Source organism: Saimiri boliviensis, chromosome 10, assembly GCF_048565385.1.
Source record: "Saimiri boliviensis isolate mSaiBol1 chromosome 10, mSaiBol1.pri, whole genome shotgun sequence".
In the NCBI taxonomy this organism is placed as follows: Eukaryota; Metazoa; Chordata; class Mammalia; order Primates; family Cebidae; genus Saimiri; species Saimiri boliviensis.
The window spans coordinates 64,466,141-64,485,166 of NC_133458.1; the positions used below are offsets into that span (position 1 = coordinate 64,466,141).

The following is a 19,026-nucleotide window of genomic DNA, read 5'->3' on the forward strand; positions in this document are numbered from 1 at the left end:
AGGACGGTGGAGTGCAGCAGGCTGGAATAGCATATCCAAGGGAGACTATTACACCAACAGATCTTACATCTAGGAAAGAGAGCTAATGGACACGGCCAGAAAATCTAGCTAGTCTGCCTGAGTGACACCTCTGATCAGGATCTGGGAGTAATCATATTAGGCAGAAAGGAAAGATAACTTATATAAGGATAAGTTAAATAACCAGAGACAGGAGACCATGTGCCTGAGAGCATGGAAGACTTCCATTTCCTTGTTTGTGCTAAAAGACTACTGTAAATAAATGTGTACATTTATTTACTTTAAATACATTATTTAAAGAAAGAGATTTTTACAAACATGGAATCCGTGCTTAATATCAGACCATCTCTGTTTTCTTATTAGGAAAAGAAAACATTGAAGTCCTTTTCAGCAGTAAAATTGTTACATATGAGCTGAAGACAAGCACATCTGTCACCTAGGAATAGTACAGTGAGACCTGTCCACATTTGTGACAGCAAGTGTATATGAGAGGGAAGAATGATGTAAAAAATGAGATTTATTTCCCCCTCTCTCCCTCTTAAACTCTCAATCCAAAGTCATAGTGTCAGCATCTTTCTCAGTACTTGTTGCAGTCTGCCTTCTGGTTTTCCAAATGGACTTGATGTTGTGAGAATCAGAGAGGAGATATTTATTCCTTCTAAGGGCTATAAATGAACCTGAGAACCGAAGAATGATACCTGCTACTAATCCTACTATAGTTATGTAAAGAAGGGTTGAAAAATAACTTTTAGGAGCTTGTATAGTAACTGGATCAGACATAGAACTCAAAATCCTGCCTTGATTATTTTTTATTTTTTATTTTATTTTACTTATTTATTTTTTGAGATGGAGTCTCACTCTGTCACCAGGTTGGAGTGCAGTGGCTTGATCTTAGCTCACTGCAACCTCTACGTCCTGGGTTCAAGTGATTCTTGTGTTTCAGCCTCCTGCGTAGCTGGAATTACAGGTACCTGGCTAATTTTTGAATTTTCAGTAGGGATGGGGTTTTGCCATTTGGCCAGGTTGGTCTCAAACTCCTGACCTCAGGTGATCTGCCCACCTCAGTTTCCCAAAGTGCTGGGATTTCAGGATTATTTTAATTAAGTAAATTGTACTTCTGCTTTTAGGAATGTTTTAATTTAAAACTAAATAAAAATATAAAACCTATTATGCATCTTGGAACATTGTCAGAATTGTGTATGGCCATTTTAGGCTTTCTTAGACTTTTATGAGCATGCAGGATAAATATACTGTTGTACCATCTTGTTATTTAGTAATTATTACTTCTCATCTTGGCTTTACCTTCTGAACAAAAATTTTTGGAAGAAATATTTTGGGGAGATGTTATGAAATATTGAATAATGTATGTCAGCTCAATTACAGTGGTTTAGATGTGAGATATATTATGTCATCCATGACTCATCCTTTATAAATTACCAAGTGCATATTGAGGTTTTTTTTTTCATTTTTGATTTATTAAATTCAGTTGAATAACATAAAGAAGAGAAAGTCAGATTCATATATCTTTACCATAAAGAACCTGCAATGTCACATTTGTTCAGATTCAAAGGACTGTTAGGCAGTGTTTTGGTGCTGGTGTGTTTGGTGTTATGACAGAAATCCTGTAACGATGGGAACCTTAAATAATGGAGTTAAGTGTGAGTTTATTGCCCTCTTGTGGAAATTTGTAAGAATGGATTTTTCCTTTGAAAATCTTTTTATGATACAGCTTTTTGAAATTTTAGTTCAGTTGGTCTGTGACAACTTGGTCCTAGCTATAGATTTTTATCAAGTATATACTGTTATGGACTCAATGTAAAAATTAGTATTTATATAAAAAAGAAAACTATTTGAATCATCAAAGCATATAAAACACATGTATTTTTCATTATTAAGGAATTAATAATGGTATATTATCATATAGCAATCTAGCATCTTTTGAGGTTAGTGTCAGAGTCTGTCTTTATATTGCCTACATGTTATTTAAATCCAATAAAAAGAAATGACTTTCGCATTGGATATTAACCTAATACAAGGATAAATAACACTCAGTACTCTTTTAACGAAATAATCTTCTTGCTATTTTGTTGGTGTTGCCACATTAATTTTGGCAAAGTGTGATGGTTTCATAGGAATTTCTGGATCTCTCTGGCCAGTTCTCAGCAAGGGTAGAGAGATGCTGCCTGCCATATTTGGTCTACTGTTTTGAAAGGCTCCCGCTCTGACTCCTTGGGCACATATTGTCAGTGATATCTTACAGACTGCATCTGTTTATCTTTAAGTTCCAAATAGAATGTCATCCAAATTCAGAAATTACATGTGGCTGAAAACAGTGCAGATGTGAGAATAATCATTCTGTGAGTATATAGAAGTTAAGGACATGTGGAAGACGTTACAACAGGAGTGAAAGAATTTGGATAGAGGCAGAACTTGGAGGCCATTATAATTTTAGCTCATGGAAGCCAACCAATTTCAGTAAAGCTTCAATGAAAGACAAATACTAGTTTATGTTTAGCAGCTTGGCTGTCATATAGTTATTTCCACCAAAAACCAAAAAATTACCACGGAACCTCATAGCTTTGCTACCCTCAGATGCCTGAATGAGAAGACAAATTTCTTTAACATCTTAAGGGGCCTGATCTTAGTAAAAGGATCATGTTCTTCTAAAAGCAACAGCTTATCAGAATCTGTCTGAGTAGGAGTTGAGGCCATTTGTGTATTTAAATGCTCTCCAGAGGATTTCTCAGATGCCTGCTAGCCACCTCCAGCCTACAAGGTCCAAAATGGAACTCTTTTTCTTTTTTTAAAGAGATACAGCATCTTGCTCTGTCACTCAGGCTGGAGTGCAGTGGCACAGTCATAAATCACTGCAGCCTTGAACTCTTGGGCTCAGGTGATCCTCCTACCTCAGCCTCCCAAGTAGCTGGGACTACAGGTGTGTATCATCAGGCCCAGCTAATTAAAATTTTTTTTTTTTTTTTTTTTGGTAGAAAGAGAATCTCGCCTCTCACTATGTTGCCCAGGCTGGTCTCAGACTTCTAGCCTCAAGTGATCCCCCCACCTTGGCCTTCCAAAGTGTTGGGATTCCAGATGTGAGCCCATGCCCATCTCAAAACTGAAATCTTGAATGATTTGCATCCTTCTCTCAGCTCCCTGCTTCCCTAGGCCCATCCCGATAGGCTCTTTCCGTGTCCGCCCTCTCCCCCTACTTTTTTTGACAGGGTCTTACTCCATCACATCCTTTTTTATCTTCTTAAATGGGACCTCCATTTTTCCATTTGCTCAGGTAAAAACTTGGAGTCTTTTCTAACTCTTCTCTTTTTTACATACTTGGTTTCAAATCCATCAATAGATCCTACTGGTTCCGCTTTCAAAATATATCCCAAATTTGATCAGTTCTCACCACCTCCATTGTTACTGCTTTGATCTAAACCAGCATCTTCTTTCACCTGGATTATTGCAGTAACTTCCCTGCTTCTGTCCTTCTGTGCTAAAAATAATTGTAACACAGAAGCTGGTGTGATCATTTTAAAACTTAAGGAAGATTGTGTTTCCCCTCTGCTTAGAACCTTGCAGTGACTCTTCACCTCTCTTAGAGTAAAAGCTAAGACCCTAGGAGGTGCCCACCTAGTATGGCCCCCACGGCCCTCTGGCGCCATTTATTGCCCGTCACCTGATTATTTTCTTCCCTAGAATTTATCACTATCCAGTATATTTATATATTTATTTGTTTATTGTATATCCTCCCTAGAATACTCATCAGCACCACAAAGACGGAGAATTGGTCTGTTTCTTTGCTATTGTATTCCCCAACACTTAGAGCAGTGTATTGTAGGTGCTTTGTAAACACATGTTGATTGAATGAGTGCATGCATGAATGGAGGTAGGTAGCAGATTGCAAATGGGGTGTTTATGGACCCATCTTTCTGGGCTCTATTCCTGCTTCTGCTTTTGCTGGTTAAATAATTTGGTAAGTTGCTTTATCTCTTTTGGCTTCCATTTCCTTACCCTTAAAATAAGGATAGTCATTGTACTTCCCTTGTAGATTTGTGGAGAAGATTAAATGTGAGTGTCAAGTATTTAGCTTGTGGCAAGTTGTTCAAATGTGTTAGCTCTTCTTACTAGAGCATCTTCCATGTGTATGTTAGATGGGTCATTCTCAGTAGAGTCCCTGAAAACCTGCATCAGGATCACCTGGGACTTATTTAAAATGCAGTTTCCTGGGTCCCAGTCCAGAAATCTGAGAAGACTCCTGAACAACCTGCGTTTTTACTAGCTCTCCGAATGGCTTTTTCATATTAAAATCTTGGAATTCTGTGTTAGAAGGAGGAATAATGAGCAACAGGTAGAGCATGGCAATCCTGAGCATGGGGTTGGGTGAGGATGAGGTGACTCTATTTATAAGAAATCAGAAGGAGGGGACTTTCCCTCCTTCTGGTATGTCTGGAGGTGATGGCTGGGACTGGGAAATGAGCATTGAGAAGCAAAATGGGTCCTCTGGCTGCTGCTGATTTTAAAATGATCTTGTTCTGGGGTGAGTGTCGATAGCCATGCCCAATTATGTTCTTGTCCTTGGCAGTGGGATGTTCTATGACGGGAACCACACATATCTCATTGAGCCAGAAGAAAATGATACTACTCAAGTAAGTACTTCTTTTATTTGTTGTGGCAAATGGAAATGTTTATGCTGAGAGCTTTCTTCCTCCCTCTTTTTCTCTATATTTCATTTTTATATTTTTTAGCACTAGGATAGTAAACATATGTACAGATGTTCCCCGATTTATGATGGGTCTATGTCCTGATAAACCTATCATAAATTAAAAGTACCGTAAGTCAAAAATGTATTTAGTACCCTGATAAATGCATCATAAAGTCAAAAACATGTAAATTGGCGACTATCTGTATGTTTAAAACTAAATATTGAGTAAGTCAAAACCACAATTGTTTTTTAAAAACTTTCTTGCCAGGCATGGTGGCTCACGCCTGTAATCTCAGCACTTTGGGAGCCTGAGACAGGCAGATAATCTGAGATCAGCAGTTTGAGACCAGCCTGGCCAACTTGGTGAAACCCCATCTCTACTAAAATACAAAAATTAGCCAGGTGTGGTGGCATGCACCTGTAATCCCAGCTACTCAGGAGGCTGAGGCAGGAGGCTGAGTGCTTGAATGGCTTGCCACTGCACTCCAGCCGGGGCAACAGAGTGAGACTCTGTCTCAAAAGAAAAGAAAATTCTTTTTTTCTTTCTCTTTTATATTGGAAATATAATACTTTCCATTTGAGGTGTTCTGAAACCTCTATTTCCGTCTCCACCCTAATGTTTTATGATCTGTCTTAGTCTGACTGGGCTACCATAACATAATACTGTAGACTGGGTTGCTTAAACAACAGAAACTTGCTTTATCATGGTTCTAGGCACTGAAAGTCTAAGATCAAGGTGCTAGCAGGGTTGACATGTGGTAAGGGCTCTCTGCTTGAGTTGTAGACTACTGCTGTCTCACTGTTCTCACATGGCAGACAGAGAGCAAGGACTCTGGTCGTCTCTTCTTCTTATAAGGATACCAGCTATACTGAATGAGAGTGTCACCCTTATGACCTCACTTAATATTTATCACCTCCTCACAGGCCTTATCTCCAGACAGAATCACCCTGGGGGCTTGGGCTTCAATATGAGAATGTTGGGGACACGCATACATTGAGTCCATAAGAGATGAAATCCACAGATCTGTGATTTTTCACCCCTCCTCTGTTTTCTAGATTCCAGATTTTTCTCTGTTGTCTGTTGCTTTTAAGGCCCTTTGCTGATGAATTTTAGAGAAACCTGAGTCTTCTTAATTCTCTCCCTCACCTTAGTTGAAATATTCATTTCCTACAAATTAGACGAAGTTGAATTAATATTATAGACTACAGAGAAACATAATACACTTTCATTCTAGCTCTGTACACACAAATGTTCTTCCTTTTATCACACAATGTTAGTCAAACAGAGAGGCAAGTCCTTTCAAGGAATGTACATGGTTTTGTCACCCATAAACCGTCTTGTCTCGGATATTCTCTGTATTGTATATTATTTTATGGGTACCCACTGCTGCCTGTCCTGCCACTTTGCTTGATGATATGATTTTTGTAAGGTAACTGGTTTGCAAAAAAAAAAAAAAAAACGTGGCTTACCAAAAAAAAAAAAAAAAACAAAAAACAAAACTGGCTATTTATGACATTCTGTTTTTTTAAAAATAATTGGATGAAGCCAGATGAAATTATATTTGAATGTTTATTAATTTTGTAGAAGAAAAATGTGACTTTTTATCTCATGCTTTTTAATATATGACACTTGCATTTCAGAACAGAGTCCATGGACTGTTAACTCTGTAGTCTTTGCCTACCAAAGCTATCTGACTTTTAAAAGGGTGCAGGGATCTGTGAAAGGAACCCATAATAAAAAAAACATTAACTCATTTGCCAAATGTTTTATTTGTCCTTGGGGGAATAGATTCATTCATTTGTTTTCCATTACTGTAGGCCTTGGCTTCTCTGTGTAGGCATTTTTCTTCTAATTGGATATTGCTCTGGTGCTGGGAGAAGACAGGAGCGAATAGGAGGGGTTGGGCAATGGTTCATCACCTCTCTAAACCCAGGAGAATGCATAGGCAAGCTGTGGTTCTTTTAAGAGTCTCCAGCTACGTTTGCCTAAGACTGGAGATAATCCGATTGTACATGCTTAATCACTGCTTGTGTCATTTCAGGAGGATTTCCATTTTCATTCGGTTTACAAATCCAGACTGTTTGAATTTCCCTTGGATGATCTTCCATCTGGTATGATGTTCATATAGTGACTTTTTATTTAAAGGACAACTTCAATAATTTATTAAATGCCTTAGAATGAATCTAAATGTGGAATATCATTAGCCCACACCTGCTTTTGATGTTTTTAGAGGGAGAGCCAAGTCACATGAAGAGGGAGAATAAAATGAAAACTGGCCTCATGGATGAATTTGCAAAGATGTGAAGGAAAACTTAAAAAAAAGTTATGATTCAAATTAAGGCATTAGAGGAGAGACAAGATTGGAACAAGAATTGGTCTGTGAGATAAAATATGTACAAATTCCCTCTTGGTGAAATACTGGTCTTGTAAACATGGGGCTGATTTTTTTAATCATTTCCCTATTGGTTATTTTTCTCATCTCTTTTTAACTCTAGCATTTTAAGAAAGAACTATTCTAGGTTAACTTTTGTTATCATTATGTGCTATTTGTGAAATCAGTCTTTTCTTTTCATCTATACCTAAATAGACCTAGATTAATTTTAAGAGTGTCTCCCAAGATTACTTATGATTTACTGTAATAAGTTAGAAGAAAACAAGAAATAGACAAACAAATGTCAAAATTACAAATTTTGTGAAATATTTTCAAAAGTAAGCTTATTTACTTTAGATTTAATGAATGGACCTAGCAACTGATGTTGCTTCAAGAGTTACTTCCAAGTCCTCATGACAAGAAGGGCAGTGTGTGTGTATACTTTGCCCTTCTGCAGGGTGCATTTGTCTTTGGCTTTGCTGGGCTTGTTTATTTTCTCTTGAAGACAGACAGCACTCTGAATATCTGGTGTGGAGATGCTTCCTCTCCTATGTAGTGAGCCTTGATTATTCTAATTTTTTATTTCATTTTAATCTTTGCAGCAGCCTTGTAAGATTGATGTTATTCCTGTTTTGTAGATGAAGAAACCGAGCTCAGCTAGTTTGTCTTTTCCGGGGTCCCACAGCTAGCAAGGGGTAAAGTTGAGTTTTGAGTTATGACGCTATGAAAATGTACTGTGGGAGAGAAACACAGGGGAAATGGAAAAATTGCCAGCCTGAGAGTAATCCTAAACCAGTACTTAGAAAATCACTTAGAAGTTTACATTGTCTCTTCATCAGAAAATGAAATAAATGTTTCCTAATGTTCTTTTCTCTCTGAAATAACTTTGTAACTCCTTGGCCTCCTGTAACCTCCCTACAGAGAAATGAACATTTTCTCCCCTTTTTTCCTGCTGCCAGAGGGATAGAAGATTTAATAGAATTCACAATTTTGAAAAATCTTCAAATGGGAATATAGATGCTGTTACTTCACACGGACTTTATAGACTGTTCTTTCAGTGATCTTATAAAACTTTTTATAATCCCTATTCTGAGAAGAAAATAAATCATTACTAGCTGTGTGGGAATAAAGCTATAATTTAATAGGTATTACTGGAAGCAGTCAACATTAATTAATATTTAAAGTATTAAATATTAAAGTTGGGGATTTGGGGAGAGATAGCATGGTGAGAAATGCCAGATACAGGTGAAGGAGAGGAAGGCAGCAAATGACGCTGCCATGTGTGTACCTATGCAACAATCTTGCGTGTTCTTCACATGTACCCCAAAACCTAAAATGCAATTAAAAAAAAAGAAAGAAAATAAAGTAATAAATAAAGGTTTTCTTCTAAAGACTTTATTGTAGTCTTGCTAGGATACAACCTCATGTTTTTTTTTTTGAAGAAATTGTTCAGGGTTTATTTCCAGCAGAAACTTTGATGGTGACTTGGGAGTTTTGCTGTTATTAAAATGATTTTTGGACATATTATTTGAAAATTCAGATATGTCTCAATTAATTTCTAGTTTTCTTTTCTCATCAGAAGTTGGCACTATCAAGTTTGAGAGAATTTGTCTCCCAACCTTACTTATGATTTACTGTGCTAAATTAGAAGAAAACAAGAAATAGACAAATAATGTCAAAAATGCAGTTTCTGTGAATGTCTCGAAAGTAAGCTTATTTATTTTAGATTGCATAAAGTTTAACTGAGTTATAGATTATCAACATCATCATCTTGCTATGTTTTATGTATCGGCTGTTCTCCAGACTTGTTGGACTGTGGAACCCTTTGTTTTACATGGTATATACATGTCTCAGGACTAGTGTTTCTGAGAACATATTTTGGGAAAATCTTATTTCCCTGGACACATATGTACCCAGTTTTAAAATATTATATGCAATGAAATATAAAAGCCTTGCATACTATTCAGTGAATTTTTACATACATAAACTCTAGTTGAGATACAGCATTTCTGTCATGCTAGTAACTTCCTTTGTACCCTCTGTAATCAGTACCTTGCACCTCTGCTGTTCTTTTTGTCTCTTATAGAACTTCAAACAGATGGAATCATGTACTATGTGCAGCATCTTTTGCTTAGCACATGGCTGTAAGGTTTATGTTGTCAAGAGTAGCAATAGTTCATTCTTTTAAACTATTAAGTACGTTGTGTCATACGAAGATGCCACTTTTTTTATTTTCTTGGAAACAGAGTCTTGCTCTTTTGCCTGGGCTGGAGTGCAGTGGTGAGTTCTTGGCTCACTGCAGCCTCCTTCCACTGAGTTCAAGCAATTCTCCTGCCTCAGCCTCCCAAGTAGCTGGGATTACAGACATGCGCTATCATGCCTGGCTAATTTTTGTATTTTTAGTAGAGACGGGGTTTTACCGCTTTGGTCAGACTGGTCTCAAATTCCTGACCTCAGTTGATCCACCCACCTTGGCCTCCCAAAGTGCTGGGATTACAGGCGTGAGCCACTGCGCCTAGCCTATACCACAATTTTTAATCTATTAAGTTGATGGACATTTGGGTTGTTTTTAGTTTTTGACTATTTAGGAAAAAAGCAACTATGTATGTTCTTGTACAAGTCTTTTCTGTGGGCACTTATTTTCATTTCTTCCAGTAAATACCTAGGAATTAAATTGCTGGGACATAGGGTAGGTACATGTTTAACTGTGTTAACAGTGTTCTTAAACTTTAGCATGCATCAGAATCATCTAGATGACCAGTAACCACAGATTGCTGGCCCCATCTTGAAAGTTTTTAATTCACTCTATCTTGGGTGGGCTTGGAGAATTTACGTTTCCAACACATTCCAGGTGATGCTAATGCTGCTGGTGCTGGAATCACACTTTGAGAGCCACTGTTTTTTGAGAAATTGCTGAACCATTTTTCCAAAGTGAGTGTATTCTTTTATACTTACATCAGCACTCTGTGAGAGTTTTAATTGTTCCACATCTTGACCAACATCTGCTCTGTCATTCTTTAATTTTAGCTATTCTGGTGTATGTGGAAGTATTTTACTTTGGTTTCAATTTGCATTTTTCTTGTGATTAATGATGTGTAGTATATACTTATTAGCCACTAATCAGAATTTCTGTCATTTTGTTGTTAAGTTGTAGGAGTACTTATATATTCTAGATAGAAGGCCTTTGCCAAATATGTCTTATGAATATATTTTTCCCAGTCTTTGGCTTGCTCATTTACTTTAATGGCATCTCGTGATGAGCAGATGTTTTAAATTTCATGAAGTTTAACATTAATTTTTATCATTATTGCTTTCTCTATGCTAAGTAATTTTTGCTAGCTCCCAAGTTTTGAAGATATTATATAGTGTTTTCTTCTAAAAACTCTATAGTTTTATTTTTTATGTTTAGATCTAGGATCCTCTTGAAATTACTTTTAGTGCATGGTGAAAGTAGAGGTTAAGTTTTATTTTATTTTTTACATGGATACACAGTTATTCTAATACTATTTGTTGAAAAGAGTTTCCTTTCCTCAATGAATTGCTTTGATGTCTTTGTCAAAAAGTATTAATATGGGTCTATTTCTTGACTCTATTTTATTTGGCTACCCTTTTCAGACTTTTTTTTCTTACTGTGGCTTTATGTAAGTTTTGAAATCAGATAACATAAATCTTCCAATTCTGCTTTTTCCAAAAATGCTTTGGCTATTCTGGGCCCTTCACATTTCCCTACAGATTTTAGAACCCGCTTGTCAATTTCTATAATTCTGGGATTTTTATTAGAATTGTATTAAAAGTATGAATTAATGGGGGAAAACGGACATCTTATTAGTAGTGAGTCTAAAATTTCTTTCAGTGTTTGGTCATTTTTAGTGTAGATATTGTATTAGTTATCTATTGCTGTGTAACAAACTACTCTAAAACTTAGTGGCTTTAATTAACAAACATTTATTATCTCATAGTTTCTGAGAATCAGGAACCTAGGTGTGATTTAGTTGGGTGCCTCTGGCCCATGGTGTCTCAGAGTTTGTAGCATAACTGTTATCTGGGACTACAGTTCCATCTGAAGGCTCAACTGGGAAGGATTAGCTTCTGAGCTCACTCATATGACTGTTGTCACTCCTCAGTATCTCACCATAAGGGCCTTTCCACAGGGCTGCCCCCCAACAACATCATAGCCAACTTGTTCCAGGAGAGAGTGAGAGACCAAGAGAAGAGAGAGAATGAGACAAGATGCCTAAGATGGAAGTCACAGTCTTTTTGTTAACCTGATGTCAAAAGTAACATCTGATCACTTTTGCTGTACAGTATTTATTAGAAATGAGTCCCAGTGTCCAGCCTGCTCTCAAGGGAAGAAGATTATACAGTGGCATTGTATTATTTATCTGTTACTGAGGAATAAGTTTTTATGTGCAGAAAAACCAGGAAGCAATTGAGTAATAAATTACCACAAAACCCACCTCTTAAGATAACACAGATTTGTTATCTCACAGTTTCTGTGGATCAGGAGTCCAAGTATGGCTTAGATGGGTTCTCTGCTGCAGGGCCCCTCACAGGCTGAGGTCAAAGTGTTTGCTAGGACTGTGTCTCACCTCAAGGCTCAGCTGTGGAAAGATCTGCAGTGGTTGTTGGCAGAAGTCAGTTCTTTTTAGCTTCTTAGACCAAGGGCCTTGGTTTCTTGCTGGCTTTTGACCAATGGTTGCTCTCTTTCCCACATGGACCTCTCCATAAGACAGCTCACAACACTGGTGCTCATGTCATGAAAGCCAGTAAGGAAAAGAGTCTCTGGCAAGATGAATTACAATCTTGTATGATGTTATCTTGAGATGTGATTGGTTGGAAGCAAGTTACAGGTTTTACTCACACTCAGTGAAAGGGCATTACACAAGGGCATGAGTACCAGGAGGTGGAGACTATTAGAGGCCATCTTAAAGTCTGTCAAGGTCTTCTCTTTGGCCCTCAGAGATTCCTGTCCCCTTTACCTGCAAAATACGTTCTCTTTTCTAGGTCTGTAAGAGTTTCATTCCATTACAGCATCTGCTCAAAATCTAGAATCTCATTATCTAAATCAGGTCCAGGTGTGGATGAGGGTCTTTGGGTATAGTTTCTCTTAATCATTCTGTATGTAAAACTAAAGAGACAACTTATCTGCCCTACATACTCCTAGCATCCAGTCATGGGCCAGTAATAAAAAAAGAACTGTAGATGTTACCTTTTAAAAGAGGGAAAATTCAAGGAACAAGAAAAGCATTGACAAAGTGGTTCTGAAATTCTGCTGGACAAATGTTGACTCTTTCTTAATTGGCTTTCAAGGCCTGGAAATAATTCCACATGACTCTTGGCTCTATGTTCTCAGCTCTTGATTCTGCTCATCCTTCCTGTTCCATGAAAGATGGCACATAGTAGTTTTCTCAGTCTGTTATTATAGTTTCCTAAGAGTTTTTATCAAGAATAGGTGTTGAATATTATCAAATGTTTTTCTGTACTTATTAAGATGATCATATAATTTTCTCCTTTAATCTAGTAATTTGATGAATTGTATAAATTGATGTCTTGAAAATGAAACTAATTTGCATTCTTTATATACACATACACATACATATATACATATATACATATGTGTATATATACACATGTGCAATAATATATATGTGTATATATACACATATACATACATACACATATATACATATATGTATATATATACACATATATATGTCTACATATATATATATATACACACACACACATATATATTATTGCACTTTCGGTTCTGGGGTACATGTGCAGAATATTCAGGATTGTTGCATAGGTACCTACATGGCAATGCGGCTTGCGGCCTCCATCCCCTGTCACCTATATCTGGCATTTCTCCCCATGTTATTTCTACCCAACCTCCCTACCCTCTACCGTCCCTCCCCTATTCCCTGCCAACAGACCCCAGTGTGTGATGATCCCCTCCCTGTGACCATGTGTTCTCATTGTTCAACACCTGCCTATGAGTGAGAATATGTGGTGTTTTATTTTCTGTTCTTGTGTCAGTTTGCTTAGAATGATGGTTTCCAGGTTCATCCATGTCCCTACAAAGGACACAAACTCATTGTTTTTTTATGGCTGCATAGTATTCCATATATGCCACATTTTCCTTGTCCAGTCTATCATCGATGGGCATTTGGGTTGGTTCCAGGTCTTTGCTATTGTAAACAGTGCCGCAATGAACATATGTGTGCATGTGTCTTTGTAATAGAATGATTTATAATCCTTTGAATATATACCCATATAATGGGATTGCTGGGTCAAATGGAATTTCCATTTCTATGTCCTTGAGGAATTGCCACACTGTCTTCCACAATGGCTGAACTAATTTACACTCCCACCAACAGTGTAAAAGTGTTCCTATTTCTCCACATCCTCTCCAGCATCTGTTGTCTCCAGATTTTTTAATGATCACCATTCTAAGTAGCGTGAGATGGTATCGCAATGTGGTTTTGATTTGCATTTCTCTAATCACCAGTTATGATGAGCATTTTTTCATATGTTTGTTAGCCTCATACATGTCTTCTTTTGAAAAGTGTCTGTTCATTTGCCCGCTTTTGGATGGGTTTGTTTTTTTCTTGTAAATCTGTTTTAGTTCTTTGTAGATTCTGGATATTAGCCCTTTGTCAGATGGGTAGATTGCAAAAAATTTTTCCCATTCTGTTGGTTGTTGGTTCACCCTAATGATAGTTTCTTCTGCTGTACAGAAGCTCTGGAGTTTAATTAGGTTCCATTTGTCTATTTTGGCTTCTGTTGCCAATGCTTTTGGTGTTTTAGTCATGAAGTCCTTGCCTCTGCCTATATCCTGAATGGTATTTCCTAGGTTTTCTTCTGGTTTTTTTAGGGTGTTAAGTGTTATATTTAAGTCTTTAATCATAAGTTAAGGAGTTAATTTTAGTATAAGGTGTCAGGAAGGGGTCCAGTTTCTGCTTTCTGCACATGGCTAGTCAGCTTTCCCAACACCATTTATTAAACAGGGAATCCTTTCCCCATTGCTTGTTTCTGTGAGGTTTGTCAAAGATCTGATGGTTGTAGATATGTGACGTTGCTTTCAAGGCCTCTGTTCTGTTCCGCTGGTCTATATCTCTGTTTTGGTACCAGTACCATGCTGTTTTGATTACTGTAGCCTTGTAGTATAGTTTGAAGTCAGGTAGCATGATGCCTCTAGCTTTGTTCTTTTTGTTTAGAATTGTCTTGGCTATGCAGCCTCTCTTTTGGTTCCCTATGAAGTTTAAGGTGGTTTTTTCCAGTATGTGAAGAAGGTCATTCGTAGCTTGATGGGGATAGCATTGAATCTATAAATTACTTTGGGCAGCATGGCCATTTTCACAATATTGATTCTTCCTAACCATAAGCATGGAATTTTTTTTTTTTATCTGTTTATGTCCTCTCTTATTTCCTTGAGCATGGAATGTCTCTCCATCTGTTTATGTTCTCTCTTACTTTGTTTGTAGTTCTCCTTGAACAGGTTCTTTACATCCTTTGTTAGTTGTATTCCTGGGTATTTTATTCTCTTTGTAGCAAATGTGAATGGCAGTTTGTTCTTGATTTGGCTCTCTTTAAGTCTGTTATTGGTGTATAGGAATGTCTGTGATTTCTTCACATTAATTTTGTATCCTGAGGCTTTGCTGAAGTTGCTTATCAGTTTCAGGAGATTTTGGGATGAGACGATCCTGAATATACAATCATGTTGTCTGCAAATAGAGATAATTTGACTTCCTCCTTTCCTAATTGAATACCCTTTATTTATTTTTCTTGCCTGATTGCTCTGGCTAAAACTTCCAATACTATTTTGAATAGGAGTGGTGAGAGAGGGTATCCTTGTCTAGTGCCAGATTTCAAAGGGAATGCTTCCAGTTTTTGCCCATTCAGTATGATACTGGCTGTGGGTTTGTCATAAGTAGCTTTTATTATTTTGAGATTACGTTCCATTGATACCTAGTTTATAGCGTGTTTTTAGCATAAAGGACTGTTGAATTTTGTTGAAGGCCTTCTCTGCATCTGTTGAGATAATCATGTGGCTTTTGTCTTTGGTTCTGTTTATGTGGTGGATTACATTTATAGACTTGTGTATATTGAACAAGCCTTGCGTCCCCAGGATGAAACCTACTTGATCATGATGGATAAGCTTTTTGATGTGCTGTTGCAGTCCGTTTGCCAATATTTTATTGAAGATTTTTACATCTATATTCATCATCGATATTGGCCTGAAGTTTACTTTTTTTTGTTGAGTCTCTGCTGGGTTTTGGTGTCAGGATGATGTTGGTCTCATAAAATGATTTGGGAAGAATTCCCTCATTGTGGATTGTTTGGAATAGTTTCAGAAGGAGTGGTACCAGCTCCTCTTTGTATGTTTCTTAGAATTCAGCTGTGAACCCATCTGGACTTGGACTTTTTTTGGTTGGCAGGCTATTAATTGCTGCCTCAACTTCAGCCCTTGTTATTGGTCTATTCAGGGTTTCAACCTCTTCCTGGTTTAGGCTTGGGAGGGTGCAAGTGTCTTGGAATTTATCAATTTCTTCCAGGTTTACTGGTTTATGTGCATAGAGAGGTTTGTAGTAATCTCTGTTGGTAGTTTGTATTTCTGTGGAATTGGTGGTGATATCCCTTTTATGGTTTTTTAATGCATCTATTTCATTCTTGTCTCTTTTCTTTTTTATTAATCTGGCTAGCAGTCTGTCTATTTTGTTGATCTTTTTCAAAAAACTAGCTCCTGGACTTACTGATTTTTTGAAGGGTGTTTTGTGTCTCTATCTCCTTCAGTTCTGCTCTGATCTTAGTTATTTCTTGTCTTCTGCTAGCTTTTGAGTTTTTTTGATCTTGCCCCTCTAGCTCTTTAAATTTTGATGATAGGGTGTCGATTTTAGATCTTTTCTTGCTTCTTATGTAGACATTTATTGCTATAAATTTTCCTGTAGACACTGCTTTAAATGTGTCCCAGAAATTCTGGTACATTGTGTCTTCATTGTCTTTGGTTTTGAAGAGCATCTTTATTTCTGCCTTCATTTCATTGTTTATCCAGTCAACATTCAAGAGCCAGTTGTTCAGTTTCCATGAAGTTGTGCAGTTCTTAGTTAGTTTCTTAATCCTGAGTTCTAATTTGATTGTACTGTGGTCTGAGAGACTGTTATGATTTCCGTTCTTTGCATTTGCTGAGGAGTGATTGACTTCCAATTATGTGGTCAATTTTAGAGTAGGTGCGATGTGGTGCTGAGAAGAATGTATATTCTGTGGATTTGGGGTGGAGAGTTCTGTAGATGTCTGTTAGGTTTGCTTGGTCAGATCTGAGTTTAAGTCCTGGATATCCTTGTTAATTTTCTGTCTCATTTATCTGTCTAATATTGACAGTGGAGTGTTAAAGTCTCCTACTATTATTGTGTGGGAGTCTAAGTCTCTTTGCAGATAATTAAGAACTTGCTTTATGTATCTGGGTGCTCCTGTATTGGGTGCATATATATTTAGGATCATTAGCTCGTCTTCTTGCATTGATCCTTTTACCATTATGTAATGTCCTTCTTTGTCTCTTTTGATTTTTGTTGATTTAAGGTGTATTTTATCAGAGGCTAGGATTACAACTCCTGCTTTTTTTTGCTCTCCATTTGCTTGGTAAATCTTCCTACATCCCTTTATTTTGAGCCTATGTGTGTCCTTGGACATGAGATGGGTTTCCTGGATACAGTGCCCCAATGGGTTTTGACTTTTTATCCAATATGCCAGTCTGTGTCTTTTGACTGGGGCATTTAGCCCATTTACATTTAAGGTTAATTTACATTTTGTGGTTTTCTTGGAGAGTTTAAATTAAAAGTTACAGTTATTTAATAATACAGGAATATTCAGATTTTTTATATATAGTCGTCATATTCAAGGAATTTTATCTAAATTAACAAATTTATTCGCATAAAGCTCTTCATAATATCCTATTATCTTTTTAATATCTACATAATCTGTAGTGATTTTTTTCTTTATTAGACAAGCCCTGCTAATCAATTTCATTGATTTTTTTTTTTAGGTTTTTAGTCTCATTTTTTTCTATTTGATTTGTGTTTAATTTACTCTTATTTTTCTGGGCTCTTAAGATAGAAGGTTAGATCACTGTTTTAAACTTTTTTTTTTCTTTTCTAATATAACCACGTAAAGCTATGTATTTCCCTTCAAGCACTAAGTGCCTTGCCTGCATCCCTTGTATTTTGGCTTGTCATATTTTTATTTACTTTAGTCAAAACATTTTCTAAATTCTCATGTGATTTCTTCTTTGTCCAATGGGTTATTTAAAAATGTAGAGCTTGGTATCGAAATATTTGGTTATATTTTTCAGGCATCTTTTTGTTACGGATTTTAAATTTAATCGAGTTGCAACGAGAGAAAATGCTGTCATTTCATTTTCTTTAAATAAAATTTATTGGGACTTGCTTTATGGTCTAGCATATTATCTGTATTGGTGAATGTTTCATATATTCTTGAAAAGGAAATATTCTTCAGTTATTGGGTAAAGTGTTTTAAAAATGCCAAGTTAAGCCAGGCGCAGTGGCTCACACCTGTAATCCCAGCATTTTGGGAGGCCAAGGTGGGCACATTACCTGAGGTCAGGAGTTCAAGACCAGCCTGGCCAACATGGTGAAACCCCATCTCTACTAAAAAAAAAAAAAAAAGATTAGCTAGGCATGGTGGTGGGTGCCTGTAATCCCAGCTGCTCAGGAGGCTGAGGCAAGAGAGTCGTTTGAACCCAGGAGTTAAGAGCTTGCAGTGAGCCAAGATTGCGTCACTGCACTCCAACTGGGGTGAGAGAGTGGGACTCTGTCTCAAAAAATAAAAAAATAAAAGTAAAAATACCCATTTAGTCAAATTGGTTAATAGCATTAAATCTTCTATATCCATATGATTTTGTTTACTTTTTTCTTTCAAGTACTGAGGGAGGATTGTTGAAATCCTTAACTATAACTTTGAATTTGTCTATTTTTCCTTTTAGGTCTGTCAGTTTTTGCTTTATGTATTTTGAAACTGTTATTAGGTGAAAAAGCATTTAGAATAATTTTGTCTTTTTGATGAATCAATACATTTATAATTAGGAAATAGTTCCCTTCTTCCCAGATACTTATTGCCCTGAAGTTACATTGTCTGATATTTAATATTTTCTTCACAGTTCTCTTGTGATTAATGTTTGTAAGGTATATCTTCTTCCATACTTTATATATAAAGTGCCCCTCTTGTAAACAGCATAATTAAGTCTTGCATTAAAAAGAAATCCAGTCTGGCAATCTTTACTTCTAGGTATAACATTTAGTCTATTTAATCTAATTAGTGATATGAGATGTGTTACTTTTGTGATCTTGTTTTTCTGTTTTTGTCCTATTAGTTAATTTGTCCTATTAGTTTTATGTTTGTCCGGTTAGTTAATTAGAACTTATTCCCTTCCTCACCAAATCCCTTATATACTCAAGCCATAACATTCTCAAAAGCAGCATGATGGGAGAATATTTGAACATGAAATAAACAGAGAATATTAATTTCCTTACCCTGATTTTATTATTCAGCTTCTTGATCACAGATTTCTCTGACCATGATTATCTTTTCTTTATTAACAGTATCCACAGATAATGATAATGGTTCACCTGTAGTGTTGTATAGCATTACTCCTATAATAAGCCTTTTCAGGTTGTTCAGTCAGCCATCAAAGTTTTAGGCAATCTTTACCCTAGGGAAAGATAGCAGCTTTCCTCTCACTTTGTAGAATAAATTCTCCCTTGTAAATAACCTAATCTTATATTCAGAGATTAATCTGTGTGTATAAACAGTTGATATATAATCTTTGTATCTGCTACCAGGAGCAGATAAAACTTGAGATTAATTTGGTTATGGGCAAAGAAGAATGTAAATTAATTGAAAAAAGGAACTCAAAACTTTGGT

The 19,026-nt window shown here is 36.6% G+C and overlaps 1 protein-coding gene across 23 annotated transcripts in view; it reads left to right on the forward strand.

Annotated features, from left to right (window-relative positions):
• Positions 1-19,026, forward strand: part of ADAM22 (ADAM metallopeptidase domain 22) — a 241,831-nt gene that overhangs the window by 147,682 nt on the left and 75,123 nt on the right. For all 23 annotated transcript variants that reach the window (XM_074379366.1, XM_074379365.1, XM_074379371.1 and 20 more), the window contains 2 exons: positions 4,598-4,661; positions 6,760-6,829. In XM_074379366.1, coding sequence (XP_074235467.1) covers positions 4,598-4,661; positions 6,760-6,829 — 134 coding nt within the window. The remainder of the gene's footprint in view (positions 1-4,597; positions 4,662-6,759; positions 6,830-19,026) is intronic.